Source organism: Equus quagga, chromosome 8 (assembly GCF_021613505.1).
Source record: "Equus quagga isolate Etosha38 chromosome 8, UCLA_HA_Equagga_1.0, whole genome shotgun sequence".
In the NCBI taxonomy this organism is placed as follows: Eukaryota; Metazoa; Chordata; class Mammalia; order Perissodactyla; family Equidae; genus Equus; species Equus quagga.
In genome coordinates, this window is record NC_060274.1 from 102,959,265 (window position 1) to 102,980,541 (window position 21,277).

The 21,277-nt window shown below is 36.0% G+C and overlaps 1 protein-coding gene across 2 annotated transcripts in view; it reads left to right on the forward strand.

The window, feature by feature from the left end:
• PTPRZ1 (protein tyrosine phosphatase receptor type Z1) overlaps positions 1–21,277 on the forward strand; it is a 176,651-nt gene that overhangs the window by 124,454 nt on the left and 30,920 nt on the right. For both annotated transcript variants that reach the window (XM_046669354.1, XM_046669355.1), the window contains exons 11-13: positions 3,430–3,476; positions 7,662–8,661; positions 15,811–15,955. In XM_046669354.1, the coding sequence (XP_046525310.1) occupies positions 3,430–3,476; positions 7,662–8,661; positions 15,811–15,955 (1,192 nt within the window). The remainder of the gene's footprint in view (positions 1–3,429; positions 3,477–7,661; positions 8,662–15,810; positions 15,956–21,277) is intronic.

Consider the following 21,277-nt stretch of genomic DNA (forward strand, 5'->3'; position numbering starts at 1 on the left):
ACATCTGTCCTTACTCTGCCTGCACCATCCTGTACTGTGGATGTTGTTATATGATGATATTCAAAATCACAGTTTGAAGAGTCTTCACTCTGCATTGCTTCTACCTTTAGCACTGTGGAATTTGGCTTACCTTCTAACAATTAAATAAGCCTTGCTTGCCAACCTACATCAGTGTTGCCTTTTTGTGTTATGGAATATTAATGTGTTACTAACATGCTCTTTTAGAAAATCTAACATTACATGTGCCCCAAAACAAAACCAGGATGAGCCAATACCTTTTATTCAGTTATCATACAAATATGAATTTTAAGTGCTCACTCAAAAAAAAGCTATTCACAGCCTTCACTACCCGTCTTTTTGTAACCTTCATAGAGTCTGTTTTGATGAACTGTAAAGATTCCGTAAACCAGTATAATGTTTGAACTATTTCATTATATCAGCCTGAGTCAGACGAGTAGCTACTAAAACATCAGTTGTTTGTGAGGAAACAGCAGCCCGAAGGGTACCCAATTGTGAGACCTTATGCCAATCACCAGAGCTAGACCTTGGGTGCTGTGAACTCTCAGACCCAAAAGTATGCTTCAGAATCTCCAGGAAGATAGAAACAATATTCCAAAAATATTTTATTTCAAAATTGTTCCCAAGAAGCTCAGCAAAAGATTTCTAGATTGTTTGGCGGGGGATGGGGCCGAAGTGTTTCTGGGCAACCCCAGAATTTCAGTCAATTCAAATGATCTGAGTCTAATAGGAAACCAGAAGGAAGATCATTCCAAATGGGTTTATATTTACCAATATGAAGACACCCACACTTGGGGTCTTCACCCATGAGAGTGCCATGAAACCAAAAGGGTCTCCAAGGGCTGCTTGGGCCCGTATGTTCTGCTCCTAGGGCCTAAAGGGAGCTCAAAGAAAACTTCTTACTTCCTATTGCAGTAAACAGCAAAGCCAGTTATAGCAGAACTCACCAATACTCCTCAGGGGATATGATTGGGTAAAATCATGTATTTTAACTTATTAGGAACTGTAATCCATGTAGTTAATTTATACTCTTGTAAAAAGATAAAAATAAATCAAATGCAATACACACAGAATATTGAAAGGAAAGGAAATCAGTCCTCAACGTGATAATTATATATACCCCATATCTACCATGACAATTAGTAAGAAAATTACTTTTGCCCATTAAAAATATGAAGTTAGGTGAAATTAGACCTTTTTTTTTTTTTTTAATTTAAAACACTTCCTGGGGCCGGTCCCATGGCCTAATGGTTAAGTTAGGCATGCTCTGCTTTGGCAGCCTGGGTTTGGTTCCTGGGTGGAACCTACACTACTTGTCAGCCGCCATGCTGAGGCAGCGACCCACATACAAAATAGGGGAAGACTGGCAGAAATGTTGGCTCAGGATGAATCTTCCTCAAGCGAAAAGAGGAAGATTGGCAACAGATGTTAGCACAGGACGAATCTTCCTCAGCAAAAAAAACTCCCTTCCTTAAACATGTTAAAGAGAACAGACTATTGTTGAGATTTTTTTCCTTAGCCTCTTAACAGAGAAAAATCTATAGTATGATAGATGTATCACTTAGAAATATTTGATTATGCTTTGCCGTTATTAACATTAAATTATTTCAGAAGTACATGAAAAGGAGTGACTCCATTCAAAAGCATTTTTAGTAAACTTACATATTGTCTCATGCCGAATTTGAAGATTTTTACATACGTGAACTTCTCCAATTGTAGTTTTTAAAAGACCATATTGAAAGTTCTTATTTGCCTCTTAGTTTAGTGGCATCTCATTTTTAAATTCAGATGTATTGGTTTCCATGAAGGCCGTAGAGATGCAATTGTTTCAGACTGTTGAATCACTTTAATTTGGAAACATAAAGAATAAAGAGCATGAAAAACAGGGTAGGAAAAGGGTTTCATAGAGACAAAAATAGAAAAAGGAGAACACTGACAATCCAAATAAAAGTTTCCAAACTCCTTCATGGTCAGTTTTAACAAGAAAAAAATAATAATTGTGAGTTAAAATTTAGAACTGTGATTGTTCACAGTGAATATTTTCATTTTTATGGCGCAGAAAATTGTTCATGGTAAGTAACTTTGAAATAACTGAATAGTCAAGACTATTAATTTTATCTAAATCCTCTTGGGAGCTGGGCTCACTTCTAAATTTTACTTGAATTCTCTTCTAAATAGAATTCAAGCATATAACTGTATTTTATGGTTTTACTTTTCTTAATACCTAGAAATTTTCTGATAAAAGTAAATTCAAGAAAGTCTACATTATAAAACAGGCCTGGGTTCGATAAACATTTAATGTTAGTTCAGTTATGCCTTTGAAAATTCTTTAGAATTTCATTATCTATAGATAATAAAAAAATTAATTCCATAGAATGCATTCCTTTGAGGATATATAGAGACATAAAACGTAGGATATAAGCTGCACTGGGATAGTGAAGAGCGTAAACTTTGGAGATGGAGTGCAATTCTATAAAATAATAGGACTAAGAGGAGCATCATTGTAATAATGCTCAAGCCCTCACAGTTACCCTGTCTCCCGTCTTCCTGATGACCTAGGCGGCGCAGATGAGGAGTAAGGAAAACTGCTCCTCTGGCCCCTCGGTAATCTGGCAGTGGGGCTAGATTTCTTGTTAGAGAGAACCAGCTCCTAATCTCTCCTAACATTTAGTGACAGACCCTGTTTGAGGATTGAGATATCCATATCCTAGAAATATACTGATTCTGGTCAGTTGGGAAGAGTAGACTGGAATGCTTCTAGTTGTTGCATTTTTTGCATAGACAGCGTTAGCTGAGCTTCCCAGGGGAATCCCTCTGATCCGTTCTTCCCGCTGTCAGCCCAGGCTGGACCTGCTGGAAAACACGGCATTTTACCTGGTGCAGGACCTTGCATACAAATAGGTAGGAGCCCTTATCCAAAGAATAAAAAGAGTTATTTGACGCTCAGTCAGAAGAGGAACTTAAGGAATAAGTAGCTGAGTAAGAAAATAAATCCTGTCAATTCTCCGCCAAATCTCTGGCATTTCCCTCACTGTGCTTTTGTCAGCCCTGCTAAGGATGAAAGTAAGTCTGCACTGATGAAAAATTATTGAGGTTTCTTTATACTCAGTTATGTCAGCCTCAGGGTCCTCCTCTCCCTTCTTAGCTTCAGTCACTTGGCGCGGGAATGGGGAGGGAGTCAGAGTGGAGGGTGGAGATGAAGATTTTGAATGCAGTTTACGACTGGTTCACGCAGTGCTGTTCTGTAGGTTTAGCAATGTTGAAGACTGAAATCTGAAATTTTTATTTTGAGAGATTCTGTATTTTCAAAGCTGACAGTCTTTTTTCCCCCCTTCTTTCCATCCAAAGGTAAACCCACAAGGCTAAAGTAGTTGAATAAAAATTTTAATAATTTTGTTTTTAACTTTCTAGAAGTTGACCTCTTTCCTGAATTAATTGGAGCTGAAGAAATAATCAAGGTATCGTAGCAATTTTTTATATTCAAATGTTTTAAAATTAAAATGCCTGTTTTTAGTTATTGGTTAGGCTTCAGATGTTGCATTAAGAAAAGTTCGTGCTGCATTATTCATTGTAGGCTTAGTTGCTGAGCTTTAAAGATTTATATACTTTAGATTATAGATTTGTATAATTGATATACATGATTCTTTTAGGAAGAAGGTCGAAGGCACTTTGATTAGTATAATAAGAATAAGAGAGAGAGAAAAAAGGTTTGGTGATAATGAAAAAAATGAACTTTAAAAATAATTATAGCAATGAACTATAAATCGGAGTATTTTTAGTATTCAGATTTTTCTAAAAAGCTAAAATATTTAACCAATTCTTATTATTGATAGTTTATTTATAACTTAACCAGTAATTGATGGGTTAAGAATAAATATGAGCCAAAATATAAATTGTACATATTTTTTGCCCATTTAATTTGAATATTTGTGTTTGGACTATTCATGTTATAAGTGTCAGCTACTAGCATGCCTTTTAAGTAAATGGGTATTTAAGAATATTTGTAAATTTTAACATTGTCTTTTTTTAAAAGAGAGAGAAAATGACTGGTGTGTCTTATATTTCATCCTAAGCCTAAATGTACTATTCATCTTAACTGAGAGTATATGTTAAATCTAGGTGCTGTTGTTAATGTAGTATGAACATGTGCATATGTACATATGTGTGTATGATCTCATAGAATGTGATAACTAATGCTATTATCTAGCAATAAATAGCAATTAGGTTGTGTTTTCACATGTCTGGTTACTTTAATAACGTATATCTTATTGCAATTCTCTCTTACAAAGAATTATTTTACCAAAATGATCAGTCCACCTTTCAACAAGAGTTCACAGAATTCAGCTAAGGATATCTCTGTGTGTGTGTGCACGTGCATGTGGATGTGTGTGTGCTTAGGAATGATCACCAGAATCAAGTCAAAGGCAGGAAAAAAAAGTTATTTTTACACTGTAATTCAAATCATTGGTTTGAATGGTGTCTTAGTTTGGGCCGCTATAACAAAATGTCATAAACTGGGTGACTTATAGACAACAGAAATTTATTTCTGACGGTCCTGGAGGCTGGGAGTCTGAGATCAGGGTGCCAGCATGGTCTGTTCTGGTGAGGGCCTTCTTCCGGGTTGCAGACTGCAGCTTCTCTTTGTATCCCCACATGGCAGAGAGCAGAGCAGATGCAAGCTCTCTCGTGGCTCTTATTTTATGGACACTATCCCATTCATCTAATCCTCCACCTCATCTACTCCTAATTACCTCCCAAAGGCCCCACCTCCTTACACCATCACATTGTAGAGTAGGACTTCACCATATGAATTTGAGGAGGACACAGACACTCAGTCCATAACAATATTCCTTTCCACTGATTCACGCAGGAAAGAATGGTGGAAGTTGACAAATACCTGGACTGTATGTGTAATCGTTTTTAAGCCTGAATAAGGAAACGAATAGTTGGGAGAATGTTTCTCAGCTCTTCTTCAAGTAGAATGCATTGCTTTGAAAGACAGAGTATCTCCAGCATATTCAAGGCTTTTCAATAAAATTTTTAAAATAGAAGCTGTGAAGAATAACAGGTGGGACACAGATCAAAACCACAGTGGAAGAGAGATTCACAGTAACTCCACAGAAAATTATAGGAAAGAGTATCCATTAAAATATTTGTGGTTTCAGATATGTGTAAAGTAATCATAGACCATGAATGATATATTCTTCTTGAAATGCTGACATGAGGCAATATGACCTCATAGAGATCTACAGGATTTTGTTGGGTAGGATTGATGAATGACCCCTCACATTCATCAGATTCTGAGAGGTGTCTGAACCTCATAAAGTCTAAAATCTACTGGAAAAGAAAGAAATAGAAGGGATATGTGTGTTTATGTGTGTATAGTTTTTTTCCCCAAATGATCTAACAGAAGAAAAGGTTAGTGGTGTTATGTTTTAAGAAAAATTTTATAGAAATCTACATAGCTTATGGTAGGAGGATGATGAAGTGTGTTTGTGTGGGAATATAAGCAAAGAGAAAGAGAAGCAATATTTGAATTTGATAGAAATTGTTAGATCATATAGAGAATATAGCTGACGTGTCTTGTGGGAACTTTACTGCGAAGGGGAGGAGAGAGGTAGAATGAGAAATGGAAGTTGAATCAGAAACTTTCCTGTGGGTGTTCCTTTTAGATAGGAGAGATCTGAGTTCATTTAAGCCGATGAGAATGTTCCATTTGAGAAAACAAATTTGAAAACACAGAATAGAGGGAAAGTCTCAATTGTATTCAGTTCTCGAGAAGATGGTAGATAAGGGATTTAAAACACATGTAGAAATTAGGAAGGAAGGGGACCAACTTTTCAGTTAGAACAGGATGAGGGGCAGGGGTGGATTTGGTTGGTCCCTATTTTTGATGTTTTAATGTTAGGAAGGAGTGGTTTTTTGTCAAATGACTTCTGTTTTCTCTGTAAATGGGGAGACCTGCTGAGAATGACGGGAGAGGATAGGAAAATGGAGTTTTGGATGGAGCAGGAAAAAAGTTTGAAAGAGCCTTGGTAGAGGGTAAGCGTATGGAGTGATATCAGAAACCTAAGCAAATATTCATTCACATTTGCAAAAATGCAGAAGAGTTCAGAAACTCCATATTGCTAAGCTTAACACTGGTCCTCAGCGGAACTCATCAGATTATAAAACAAATGTTTGTGAGAACTTCTAAGGAAAGAAGTTATATCTGGCACCAACAAATTTTCACCAAGAGCAAGTCAATGCAAGCTATTCTTGTTTTCTTTCGTGTGAAGTTTTTGGGCTTGTAAATTAGGAGAATATTTTATTCAAGAAATTATTTGGCGGAAGCTCTTGGATTGTCCTTGTGAACAAGGTATCAAGCAGAATGCAAAATTTCATGAAGAAATTCTGACCACTAGTGAGGAAATTTGTCTAGGGAATCTAAGAGAATATCCATTTTTAACGTCAATACAATCCAGATCATTAAAGCTAACTTATTTCTCAGGGTTGTTACATATGCCTCAAGAAATACTTAAAACCAACCAAATAATTAACCTCTGGGTAATGAGGCGGTCATTAAGCTTGAAAGCTTGTGTTTCATACAATGCAGCTTTTCATGTGTGTGAGACACATAACCCTGAGTACACATAGTTTAACATTCAGGTTCTTTCTGCTGTATTGGTCAGGTTCCACTGACCAACTGGTACTCAGTCACCTTTTCTTCTTTTAAGGGATGTGGCCTTAAAAGATATAATAAATGACAATGCTAACAAACTGACGAAATCATGACTCGTGTGGACTAAAAATGTCATATCTTGATACCTTTGGCAATTTAGCTTTCTAAACATATGATTGGACATATTATAAAATGCACAGTTAAAAAAAAAAAACAGAAAGCATGGGTCTTAGTTGACCTCTAGCCAGAGAGCTCCTGGAAAACGCTACAGTGACTAAGTGTTTGTGAGAGACTGGGTCATCTGAATGGTGTTTCTCAGAGAAAAACAAAATTAAATAACTAGTACTAGAAGTATATTTTTGACAAGTTGTCTTTAAAATGTCTGCCTAAGACTTAAGTGCAAAGTATTTAAAACAAAATGGAAAACAAAAACAAAGTCTCTTCCTGTTCTAAATCTTCCTCTTATGATGGCTTGAAATCCTCTTGATTTATTCTGAATATATACAATGAAATATTCTGAATATACAACTTCTTTGGTCTTTGAAATAAATCGTTTCATTGCCATTCCATATTACAAGAAGCTAATTGCTATGTAACTTGCTGCCAGATGAACTAAACAGAAGCAGAAAAACAAGAAAATAAATAGCATGCTAAATACCACTCTCAATATATAAATACAACCACAATATATCTTCCTTTCAAAGCTGCAGTATCTATTAATTTAATTGCTTTCTTCCATGGCATTAAAATAAAGGCAGCCATAAATAGGATGTTTTCGTTAAGTTTAATTACTCTCCCTAGAGGGTGAATGATCAAGGTTATAGGATAGAGGCCTGGCTTCTGTGGGATGGTGCTTTATGAGGAGAAATTCCCAAGATCCCACATGAGAAGATTAACAGTATAATGCAGTATATAAGATATTATTGACTTTGTTTTTCTCTTATTTCCTTATGTTCCGTTAAATCTTGTTTGCTTTTCAAAGGAGGAAGAAGAGGGAAAAGGCATTGAAGAAGGCACTATCGTGAATCCTGGTAGAGACAGTGCCACAAACCAAATAAGGAGAAAGGAACCCCAGATTCCTACCACAACAAACTACAATCGCGTAGGGACTAAATACAATGAGGCCAAGACTAACCGATCCCCAACAGGAGGAAGCGAATTTTCTGGAAAGGGTGATATTTCCAACACATCTTTAGATCCCACTTCCCAACCAGTCACGGAACTAGCCCCAGGAAAAGACGTTTCTTTGACTTCACAGACTGTGACCGAACCGCCACCTCACACTCTGGAAGGCACGTCAGTCTCTTTAAATGACGGCTTTAAAACTGTTCTCAGATTTCCACAGATGAACTTATCTGGGACCGTGGAATCTTTAAAAACAGTTTCTATAACGGAATCTCAAGAGGTGTCTACTGATATCAGTGAGGAAGAGAGTTTATTGACCGATTTCAAGTTCAATAGGGGAGCTGATGATTCTTCAGGCTCCACTCCTGCAACTTCCGCTATGCCATTTGTCTCTGAGAACATATCCCGCGGGTATGTGTTTTCTTCAGAAAACCCAGAGGCAATCACGTATGATGTTATTATACCAGAATCTCCGAGAAATGCTTCAGAAGATTCAGCCTCCTCAGGTTTGGAAGAATCTCTAAAGGATCCTTCCGTTGATGGAAATGTGTGGTTTCCTAGCACTACAGATATGACAACACAGCCTGATGTTGGATCAGGTAGAGAGAGCTTTCTCCAGACTAATTACACCGGAACACGTATTGATGAAGCTGAGAAGACAACTGAGTCCTCCTCTCCAGACCCACTGGTGTCACAGGGTCCCTCAGCCACAGATATGGAAATGCCACATTATTCTACCTTTGCCTACTTCCCAACAGAGGTAACACCTCATGCTTTTACTCCATCCTCCAGACAACACGATTCGGTCCCCACTGTCAAGGTGGTACACTCGCAGACAACTCAACCAGTATACAATGGTGAGACACCTCTTCAACCTTCCTACAGTAGTGAAGTCTTTCCTCTAGTCACCCCTTTGTTGCTTGACAATCAGATCCTCAACACTACCCCTGCTGCTTCAAGTAGTGATTCGGCCTTGCATGCTACGCCTGTATTTCCCAGTGTTGATGTGTCATTTGAATCCATCCTGTCTTCCTATGATGGTGCACCTTTGCTCCCATTTTCCTCTGCTTCCTTCAGTAGTGAATTGTCTCGCCATCTGTATACAGTTTCTCAAATCCTTCCACAAGTTACTTCAGCTATTGAGAGTGATAAGGTCTCCCTGCATGCTTCTCTGCCAGTGGCTGGGGGTGATTTGCTATTAGAACCCAGCCTTGCTCAATATTCTGACGTGGTGTCACATCAGATCACTACTCATGCCGCTTCAGAGACATTGGAATTTGGTGGTAGTGAATCTGGTGTCCTTTATAAAACGCTTATGTTTTCTCAAGTTGAACCATCCAGCAGTGATGTCATGATGCATGCACGTTCTTCAGGGCCCGAACCTTCTTATGCTTTATCTAATAATGAGGTCTCCCAACACCTCTTCACTGTTTCTCACAGTTCTGCAATACCTGTGCATGATTCTGTTGGTGTATCTCATCAGGGTTCCTTATTTAGCAGTCCTAGCCACATACCGATGCCTAAGTCTTCGTTAATAACCCCAACCGCATCCTTGCTGCAGCCTACTCATGGCCTCTCTGGTGATGGGGAGTGGTCTGGAGTCTCCTCTGATAGTGAATTTCTTTTACCTGACACAGATGGTCTGACAGCCCTTAACTTTTCTTCACCTGTTTCTGTAGCTGAATTTACATATACAACATCTGTGTTTGGTGATGATAATAAGCCGCTTTCTAAAAGTGACATAATATATGGAAATGAGACTGAACTGCAAATTTCTTCTTTCAGTGAGATGGTTTACCATTCTGAAAGCACAGTCGTGCCTGACCTGTATGAAAGTGTAAATAAGTTGAATTCATCTTTACAAGAATCCCCTGTTTCCAGTTCTAGCATAAGGGGCATACTTCCAGGGTCTCTTGCTTATACGGCCACTAAGGGTTTTGATCATGAGATTAGTCAAGTTCCAGAAAATAACTTTTCAGTTCAACCTACACATGTATCTCAAGCAGTTGGTGACACTTTGCTTAAACCTGTGCTTAGTGCAAACTCAGAACCAGCATCCTCTGACCCTGCTTCTAGTGAAATGTTCTCTCCTTCAACGCAGCTCTTATTTTATGAGCCCTCAGCTTCTTTTAATACTGAAGTATTGCTGCCACCTTCCTTTCAGGCTTCTGATGTTGACACATTGCTTAAAACTGCTCTTCCAGCTGTGCCTAGTGATCCAATATTGGTTGAAACCCCCAAGGTTGATCAAATTAGTTCTACAATATTGCATCTCATGGCATCAAATTCTGCTTCAAGTGAAAACACGCTGCACTCTACATCTGTACCAGTTTTTGATGTATCACCTACTTCTAATATGCACGCTGCTTCACTTCAAGGCTTAACCATTTCTTATGCAAGTGAGAAATATTTTGAACCAGTTTTGCCTAAAAGCGAAAGTTCTCAGCAAGTGGTACCTTCATTGTACAGTGATGGTGAGATGTTCCAAACTGCCGATTTGGAGATTAACCATGCCTTTCCCCCAAAAGGAAGGCATGCTTTTGCTACTCCTGTTTTATCGATTGATGTACCATCCAATACACTTATAAATAAGCTTATATATTCTGATGAACTTTTCACCTCCACCAAGGGTTCTATCACTGATGAGGTATTTGCTGGTATTCCAACAGTTGTTTCTGATACACTTGTAACTGCTGATCGTTCTGTTCCTTTAGGAAATGTATATGTTTCCATTACAGCTGTTTCTCCCAACAGAGGTGATTCTGTAACCACAACCAAGTTGCTGTTTCCTTCTAAAACAACTTCTGAGCTGATTCAAAGTGCCAGATCTGATGCTGATTTAGTAGGTGGTGGTGACGATGGTGATATTGATGATTATGATGATGATGATTATGTTGACAGAGATAGAGATGGCTTATCCATAAATAAGTGTATGTCATGCTCCTCCTATAGAGAACCACAGGAAAAGGTAATAAATGATTCAGACACACAGGGAAACAGTCTTGTGGATCAGAATAACCCAATCTCTTATTCACTCTCTGAGAATTCTGAAGAAGAAAATAAAGTCACAGATGTAATATCAGCCAGTCAAACTGATATGGACAGAAGTCCTAGTAAATCACCACCAACAAATGCCCTACCCCAAAAGCGCAAATATGGAAAACAGGAAAATGACGTTGAGACTGGTAATGCCCTGCTTCCTTTCACCCCGGAATCTAAAGCATGGGCAGTGCTTACAAGTGATGAAGAGAGTGGATCAGGGCAAGGTGCCTCAGAGAGCCTTAATGATAATGAGACTTCCACAGATTTCACTTTTCCAGATGCTAATGAAAGAGATGTTGATGGGGTCCTGGAAGCAGGTGACTCAGAAATAAATCCCGGATCCCCACAGTCCTCAACACCGATTCTTACTAGCGGACACTCAGACGTGTTCAACATTTCAGAGGCAGGTTAGTTATGCATCCAAGGGATAGATTGAGCTGTGGTGGTTTCTTCCTCAAAAATTAGAAGAACGATGGAAAGAGAAATTTGGTAAAATGACATCATTTTTTTTTGATCAAGACATTCAACAAATCAATTTTCAGTTTTTGAAGTATGATTTTATTCATTATTTCAAATGAATACTTGACACATTTTGGTTCTTAATTCTCTACAAAATAGATAAAGTGATTTTTACTTATTGTCAGTTTTTCTTATTCTACAAGATGCCTATTCCATGTGGGAGCAATTATGTGTGCATAATATAATTTTAGTATACTGTTTTTTAAATGATAGATTGGAGTGTGCTGTTTTTATATGGTTTTAATTTTTGTGTTTACTCATGTTCTAAAATAGGTTGTAAACTAATTCTATTGAATTATAAGCTCTGATAGTAATACGATATAAGCACCTCAATCTGACCCACCCCATGGAAAGGGATTAGGTAATTGTCACATCCACCTCAGCTTGGAGAGCTTTAAAAAATTCCTATTGTTAAGTTTTGAGAGTTAATGGTAAGATTTTTTTTTTGTTTCTAATTTTTAAAAATTGGCTTTGTTTGATTATCTTAACATTGCCTAAAGAGGGCAGTGTGAACTAACAAAATACATTTTACTTTGTACTTGGCTGTTACACACCTTTCTAAGAAGTTAAATAATGGGCATTAATATGCATAGTACGTATAGGTATTGTATGACAAGATGTAAAACACTAGAACATTTTCAGTAGAAATGCATTTCATTTGTTAACGTATTTTATGCAAATTAGTTTGTTGGCCAGATGTTCTTAGAGCAGATTATTTGCAGCATATATAATACAGATGTTTGCTTTAAATACCAATGGGGAAAAAAGGGAAATTCAATGCCATTAAGCATATGAAATACTAGATAATTTCATTGAAATCATAAGAATTTTATAATTTGCTTTTATTAAATTTTAAGGCATTTTTTAAGTTCACAATGAAAATATTTAAATCTCAGCAGTAGATCAGAAATAACGTCTTGCACTCTTATTGCATAAAAGTGGTTACTTATAATCCAAAACATGCATACCAGTCTCATTAGGATAATTTTCCTCTTTGTTATTTCCATCCCCTGAATTAGTTGTATATTTTCTTTCAGTGTATCAGTAATTAAAAGTTCGTACATTTTGATAGAGAAGTTTTTCCACATTCTGACTTGATACCTATTTAACATTGCATTCCAGTTTAAACACTTAAACTCTGATATGTGAGAATGAGTAATGAATCCATAGGTCACTGCATTCATTAGTGTTGCTATATATATGAATTATCTGGCTTCAATTACAGTGCTTGTTTTTTAAATTTTATTAGATTTATTTTAAAGGAAAATACCAGCAATCTATCCGTTTTCTATCTTACTAGGTAGTGACATTATCAATATGTTTTTGCTAGATTATGCTGTAATGGAAAGACTATATATATTGTAAAATACCAAACCTAGAATTATTGACTAACACTTAGCAATTTCTCTTCAATGCACTAATTAGATTTATTTAATTATTAAGACTATGTTCTCCCACTGATGAGGAGAAAATAATCGGAATATAACATCCAACATCATCAAGTAACATAATTAATGAAGTTAATTAATGAAATAAGATCAAACAACATTAAGGAAAAATTCTTGCCTGTTTTTAAAACTATGTCTATAAAAAATCATATGTAGTCTGTCTTATCCAATAATTGAATATGCTTCTTTATCAAATGCAATAAACTTATTCTGAAAATTATAATTTTACAATGTAGTCCTAGAATGTAGAATAATTTATAGGATGTAGTCCTCAAAATAATATGGATAAGGCACTTATTAGCATCTGCAATTTATGAATGCATAAGCCGAGATCTAAAGGTACTAGATGACATGATCCAGGTCACATAGGCAGTTAATGCAAAACTGAGACTGGAAATATGTCTTACTAGTGTCTGTCTCTTAGAGACTATGCTTTCATGGTTGAGGACAGTAAAACATACATAATGCCTAATTTGAAATACCAATATTATACCGTTTTATTCTCAAAAGTTATTTTAAAATATTAATCTTAGTTATTTATTTCCTAATAACCTCTTAGTAGATTCTTGTCGTATCATTTAGGTAACTCATATACACTACTGAGCCATATCAAAATAGACATTTTAGTCTCAACTAATAAATATAAAAATCAATACAATTAGTATTCCTTATCATAGAATAAAAAGCAACAGTTGATTGTACTTTCATGTGGTATTCCATCTTGTATAAAATATCTAGGTTTCACAATATGTAATTACCATGGATTTATCATTCTAACTCCTCAATTAAAGATTTTATTTTAAAATCAGACCTCCCAGAGAACTTATGAGGAAATTCTATATACAAGACTCTATGTGTGCACATGTATGGATAGTGTGTGTATATAGTGTGTTGTGATATATATGGTAATTTGCTACGTATTTTATGTTATATGTATTACATATATGTCACATATATGATCATACATATCTCATACATGTGTGTGTACATGCATATATATAAATAAGATATGTATGTATCTATATATATACCCATATACATATTGCTGTGAATATTTGTGGTCATTGAAGACCTGTGTATTTATATAAGCTCATTTTGTATATAAATTAATGTACACCATTGTTTCTCAGATTTTAATGTGGATCAGAATCACCTGGAGGACTTGGTAAAACACAGATTGCTGGGCCTTCCTCACAGAGTTTGTGATTCAGAAGATTTGGGGTGGTTGAGGTGGAGACCAAAATTTTCATATTTGACAAGTTTCAGGTGATGCTCATGCGGCTATTCTGGGGACCACACTTCAAGAATGACTGATACAGATAATAGTGTTAACCTCCATTCGTAAATTACTAGGTGCCAGGGACTTTGCTAAACAGATACTCCAGTTGTTACCTACAGACTTTCCATTCAGGTAACAATGTTACAGGAGAAAAAAATGTGAAAACAATCGTGTATAAAACAAGATGTTTTCCTAAATTTTGTAAAGGAATTTTCAGTGCATTCTCTATCAAATTGTGTAGACTTCTAAGTGAGCCTCACCACAATACGTAATTACCAGAGCATATGATTAACATAATGGAAAGTGAAGCCTGAGCTCCTCTCACAAGAATATTAACTATAGCTCAGGGATCAGTTGATTTACAGCTTTGAATTCCACTTTTTTCTAGCAAATGCATCCATAATTAGAACAAGCATCTTGTGAAATTTGGGTGTCATTTATACTCCTTTGATACATTTCCTAGATGAGTGGATTAAATTCTTGCCCCTTTCTGCATCATGTCTCCTGACAGAAGGAAGCTATCATTTTAAATCTTAATTTCCCTGCAGTTAGATATATTTCAATGCTATGTTTATAAATTTGTTACTCTCAAATTTATTCTTAAATATTTTGAATTAAATTTATTCCCTTTGTCTTGTATCACTAATAGTAAGATACTTCATATAAAAGCAGCAAATGTGTCTGGTGTGAAGGGAGCAATGCAGACACTAATGGGAAAGTTAAATTTAATTCTCCCAGAAATTCTACAAGTAGACAGGATATGGCCTCTTACTTTGAGGCAGTGTTGGATATTGTGGTAAAACAGTTCTGATGTTCAATCATCATGGTTTTCCAGTGCACACACCTCACAACAGAAGGGAAGGATTGTGACTGGCCACTGCACTGGTACCCTGCTGTTCTGAAACTCTTTTTAACAACTTGGAAGGATAGTTCCTGTTGCAGTGATTTGCAAAGTGCTAGAACAATGATGTATCCATTTGGTCACACAAATAGTCATTGCCATCTCTTAAAATTAACCCAAGGACAGAATTTAGACTTTTTGTAATTTATACTTGCATATTTGGAAAGAATTTCTTAGATCTATGTATTCCTTTAATCCACATGCAATAGTATTTTTATTTTTGATAGAGTAAAACAGTTGATAAGAAGGGGATTTTAAAAAAACTTTTTAAAACCAACCTAAATTAAAATTTGAAATAGTTTGCTGGATTGAAGCTGTCCTAATGTAAGGGTTATCTTAAGATTCTCTCTTCATTAAATTACGAATTCCTCCTAATTATTTACCTAATTGCAGGATTAAAACTAATTCCATTAAAATTAATTTTGGAAAAATCAAGATTATATACAGTGATTCAGTAAGTGGCATTGTTTTTCCTGATTATTTTACTTAAAAGCTAGGTAGTTTTCTTACTGTAACATTTCCATTTTCCTTTTAACAAGCTTTTCAAGGCAGTATGATGCTCACTTTTTGCCATGGCACCCCTACCTGGCTGCCAGTCTCTGTGTGGATATTATTGTTCTTCAGCTCTGACAGCCTGCCTTACATTTTAAACTTTATTTTACTTAAATTGGCTTAAAATTATAGACAGTTTTTGCATCCTAGAGTTGAAATTTTAAAGGTAAGCAACAACAATGAAGGTTAAAATTATTCGGTTGAAAATTGTTGTGACTTTTCCTTAAGCTTAAATATCAACTCTCTCAATTCTTTCCGACTACAGAGGCCAGTAATAGTAGCCATGAATCTCGTATTGGTCTAGCTGAGGGGCTGGAATCCGAGAAGAAGGCGGTTGTACCCCTTGTGATCGTGTCAGCCCTGACTTTTATCTGTCTAGTGGTTCTTGTGGGTATTCTCATCTACTGGAGGTAAGTTGAGTGTTAATTTCGGAAATGTATTTCATAAAGCTCAGATTTTGCCCTTTTTTGATCTGAAAGTTCTTCAAAGCATTTTCAAAATTCCTTCCACTTGAGAGCTACCGTTAATTTATACAGGTAACTATAAAAAAGGGGAATTCGTGAATCCAAAGACATAATAATAAAAGATTTGATTGTTCTTCATGCTTCAATCAAACAAAGGGAAAATGGAGGAGCTTTGGGTTGGGTTCAGTTAATATTTAACACAGTATTTTGACAGTTGTACTTTCATATTAATTTAATTAACATTCAAACATTATCATAGCATTTAACATAAATTTAGACTTCTCAGCTTAAATGCTCCAGCTATTATAATTTCAAAAGGTATTATTTAGGAAAACATAATTTTTGATAGAGTAAATGTTGGTTTTTTATAACATTGGATTTTGTACAAGATGTGTTATCAATTGCATACTAACAACAAAAAAAGTAATACATGAAGGTAAAAAATCAAGCAATTAAAATATGAATATAATTGGAAAATAAAGTTAATGACTATATTAAGATGCATGGGATTTTAAAATTCATTATAAGTGACCTTGAGGGTGAAGTATAACTTCACTCTCATCTATAATCTATTAAAACCTTTAAAGGAAGAGGAAAATCGCACTCATAAGCTTCACATCCTATAGCAAGCAGAACACACAGCAAATGAGGAAGTTTACTGGGGACACAGTGTAAATCAGTGTAACTTGTAACTACGTCTGTTGGAAAACAAGCTCTTTATGATGATATAAGGAGTCATATCTGTAAACTAAGAAAGGGCATAACTTAGCACTTATATTTTTGTTTTAGAAGAGAATTTTGTTCAGAAGATCTATAATTAATTCCTTTTTGCTTAGTAACATCTTTCTATGTGTTCATATCACTGTTCTTTATGTGTTATCCCAAAATATGTTCTCTCAGTTTGTTAAAAAGTAATTGCTGGAGCCACCCCGTGGCCTAGTGGTTAAGTTCAATGCACTCCACTTCAACAGCCCAGGTTTGTAGGTTTGGATCTCGGGTGCACACCTACACCACTCATCAGCCATCCTGTGGCAGTGACCCACATATAAAATAGAGGAAGACTGGCATAGATGTTAGGTCAGGGCTGATCTTCCTCAAGCGAAAAAAAAGAAGAATGGCAACAGATGTTAGCTCAGGGCTCATCTTCCTCAGCAAAAAATAAATAAATGAATAAATAATTACTGTGTTTATTCACAGTTTTCACTCTGTTAACTACTGTGGGAAAATATAAAACAAAGAATGAATGAACAAACAAGTGAATGAGAATCACTGCTTATTGAGGAGAAAGAATTTTCCATGAAAAATTTATAAAATGTTACACAAGAGCAAATGTATGGCAGCTGAAATCTCTGATGCCAAAAGTGGTCAGAGAACAAAGGATCTTGATAGGCCAGAATGGACAGGGTAAATGTAAAATGTAGGGCTTGAGATGGATAGGATTCAGGAAGTGGAGATAAAGGAGAAGGGCCTTCCAGGCAGGGACACAGCTGGTGGGAAGACAAGGAAGCAGGAGTCAGCTGGGTGTGTCTGAGTCAGTGAGGCCTGGCACGTGGAGTTGCATGTGGTTGGACGTTGGTTGCCTAAGGTAGAATGTTTTCATGACCAACTGTGTTTCATATCTTACTTCCTTTATAGAACAGAGTAGACTGTGGAGTATGGAGAACAGATCATGCTTTTGTTATCCTACATGAGTTAGGAGACTTTTTTGTCCAGAACATGATGAAAACAAAGCTGCTTTCTTCACTAATACTTATAATTGCCAATGACTCTTGTTACAGAAGATTCCAGGCTCAGCAGAGTACTGTGAATACAGTACATAATCCATAAATGTTTGCTCAATAAGAATTCATATAGCTTTTCTCCCTGTTCCCCAGTGGGCTTGTTGGCCAAACTTCTTACCAACATTGATATCATGTTTGTTCAGATTACTGGTTTATATCTAATCAGATTTTCCCTGCCAACCCAGTTTTTTGAAGCTACTTGGAATTGAGGTTAAACAAATTTAAAATAATATGGAAAATAGGACCAAATTCTGTTTCACAGTAAATAGTCTTCGAATAAAGTTCTAATGAAGATGTCAGATGGTTTACACTTAGAAGATTGAAATAATTACGAGTTTTTTAATCTCCATTTCTTAATATTTCAAGTTTATTTTCTGTAAATTTGCAAATCAGTGTCTTATTTGATATTTCATGGAAAATTAAAATCTGGAATGATTTTTATCTTTTATTAATAATGGGTCATCCCATTTGTATTATGTGAAGAAAAACTATAAAATTACAAGTTGAAAAATATTAATTTGACCTTCACCAATAAGATGTTTCTCGTTTCCTCACAAATAACACTTTACATATCTTGAATACAGAGTGCATTAGTTTAAAATCTGAACACTCGATGGTTTTATGTATCTATTTTATATCTAACTATCAAATGTTTTGATAAAATTTGTCACTACTACTTATCCATTTCAAATTTAACGTGTCTCTCCTACTCACATCCATTTAAAGTTAGCTCTCTTCAAAATGTAATTTTTTAGATCAATAATAGTCTGGGGTATTTAGGTCAATAATACTCTAGAGTATCAATAATGCTGTATTATTTGCTGAATCACAAAATGACAGCGCATTCTTCAAGGTTTGTTGTGTGAATTGTTCAAATGCCATTGTAGACACATTTTGAAACAATATAATTTTACTAGCCAATATGGAAACATTTTAGATCTTTGTGAAATCTACAGCCTGTGGAAGGGTTTAAAAATCTAATGACATATAAACAAGAGTCTAATAGTAAAGTGGTCCTTTCGGGTTTGTCCAAGTTTGTGTATTTAAACATTTTTATAGCTTAATTTTTTAGGGAAAAAAATAATCTAAAAGTGGTATAATAAGTCCTCTCTTTTGTCTAGTTTACCTAACTCAAGGTGGTCCCCTATGTTTTGTGTACACCTTGAGAGAAAGCATGTTGTAGCAAGAAGACAACAAATTAGAGGAGGTAAAATCTGGATCTCTTCTCCGTTCTGCCTGGCATTTGCTGTATGGCTTTGTGCATGCCACTTACCCACCTAGGAATTAGTTTCCTCTTGTTACCCTTTGTGGGAGGGTTTACTGGATCATCTTTAAGATTGCAGTCAGACCTTCTTTAGGGCTTTTTGATGAATGCAACACAATGAATATTGTTTCATCTTTGTGTAGGAATCTAAAAAACGGAATAATAATTACACATTTCTGGCTTTTAATTCTGAATACTGAGATGAAAATGTGTAAATTAAATAATCAGATTAACATTGATTGATAGCACCTATGTCTACAAGTTTACAAGAGTCATCACTTTTTTCATCATGGCTGAGTGGTAATTAGCAGGAGACACAGTTATCAACACTTAGCACATAGACGTGAAGACATTCACTGCTTATACAGAACAGATGGACGATAGATACTGAATCTTGTCATACATTAAATAATATGCCTGGAAATTATTTTCCAGATGTTTTAAGGTATAATGTACACGAGCCAAATTGTAAGTTTCTAAGATGCAAAATTACTTCATTAAGGAAGATTTTCAAAAAGTTCTTTTTAAAGAAGGCAAAGGGCAAATTTTTGAGAGCTTTTTTAAGAGTTAGAACCTAAAATATTCCAAAAGTGTATTCAACAAAATGACGTCAAAAGCAGTATGGAAAAAACTTTCCATAGACACAGTTGTTCTGGCTTTAGGGAGTGGGAAGAAAAGCCGTATAAATTCTCTCTTGATCTTCAGTACAAATTTGTGAGTTACTGAGTGGAGCTCCCAACCCAGAAGTGAGGCCTCCTAGTACCATACCCCTTTTATGTAGAATGTCACTTCCTAGGTAAGACTGCATGCTGAAGTATACCTCAGCAATATAGAGATGCTCCACCCAGAATTTATCCTGTACTATTTTAATTTTTCCCGCTTATATAAGCTTTTTGATATGATGTATAGGGTTATTTTGTTACTTAATGTAAGTAATGTTATTGGACCACTTACTTTCTAAAACCAACAAATATTTGATTATGTAGCTGAAAAGAGTAGAGTTGGTATTTACCCAGATACTACGATGAATATTAGCAACATGTTGAACTTCAACACCAATATGTTTTAATTTACATTTTTCTATTCTATGAGATGCTACCTTCTCTCCCTTCTCTCAGATGCATCCTCTGTCTACCCATCCCCCCCATCTTTCTTTAGGTATATATTCCACCTCTCCCTCCCAAATTTTTTGAGATTTTAAGTTATCCCATTTGAGGCTCAGGTAGACAAAATTTTGAGTGTAGCTGAATAACTTATGGTTGGTGGGATTTACTTGCTACTGGAAATCCATCTACTCATTCAACATTTAGCACCTATTGTATCCCTGGCACTGTTTTAAGTGTTGGGTTTACATAATTCAAAAGACACGGCCCATCTTTTAAAAAAATGTAATGAGGATAGGAACAAAACAAATATATTGCAAAATAGTTACCCTAACCACCAATTAATAAAAACATTTTAAAAAATAATAGAGGGGCCAGTCTGGTGATGTAGTGGTTAAGTTCATGCACTGTGCTTCAGCGGCCCACCGTTCACCAGTTTGGATCCCAGGCATGGACCTACACACCGTTCATCAAGCCATGCTGTGGCAGCGTCCCACGTACAAAGTGGAGGAAGATTGGCACAGATGTTAGCTCAGGACCAGTCTTCCTCACCAAAATAAATAAATAAATTAAATAATAGAGAATAATGTCTAGGAAATGAAGGTCATCCTTGGATTAATTAAGCACATTTTTCAGAACACACACACACAAATGTGAGGGTGAATGGAAGTTTGTGTTTGGAGCAGCGGAAACAGAAACTGGAATGCTGGAGTCTGCTAAGGAACTCTGAGGCTACTCACAGGAAGATGCCACTGAGCTATCTTTAAGGAGGACAGTGTTTACCTGGCATATTAGTGAGTGAGGCATTTTGGTCAGAAGGAGAACCATGTTTAAAGCAAGGAGGAGGAATACTGAGTTAGGACAGAACAAGGCATATTCTTGTGATCTACAACCTGTTTGTATTATTGGACTGCAAACTTCAAGGAGAAAAGTCAAAAAAGGTGAGGGCCAAGAGAGATAGGGTTTAAGTACTGAAAGATCATGGGTACCATAGTCTAAAAACCCGTCAAGTACAGAACCAGAGCCAATGTGTCAAACTAATAGGAAGATAGATACTTGGCTCGATACGAAAAAGATGTCAACAGTAAGAGGCATATCACTGAAACAGGAAGGTCTTCTC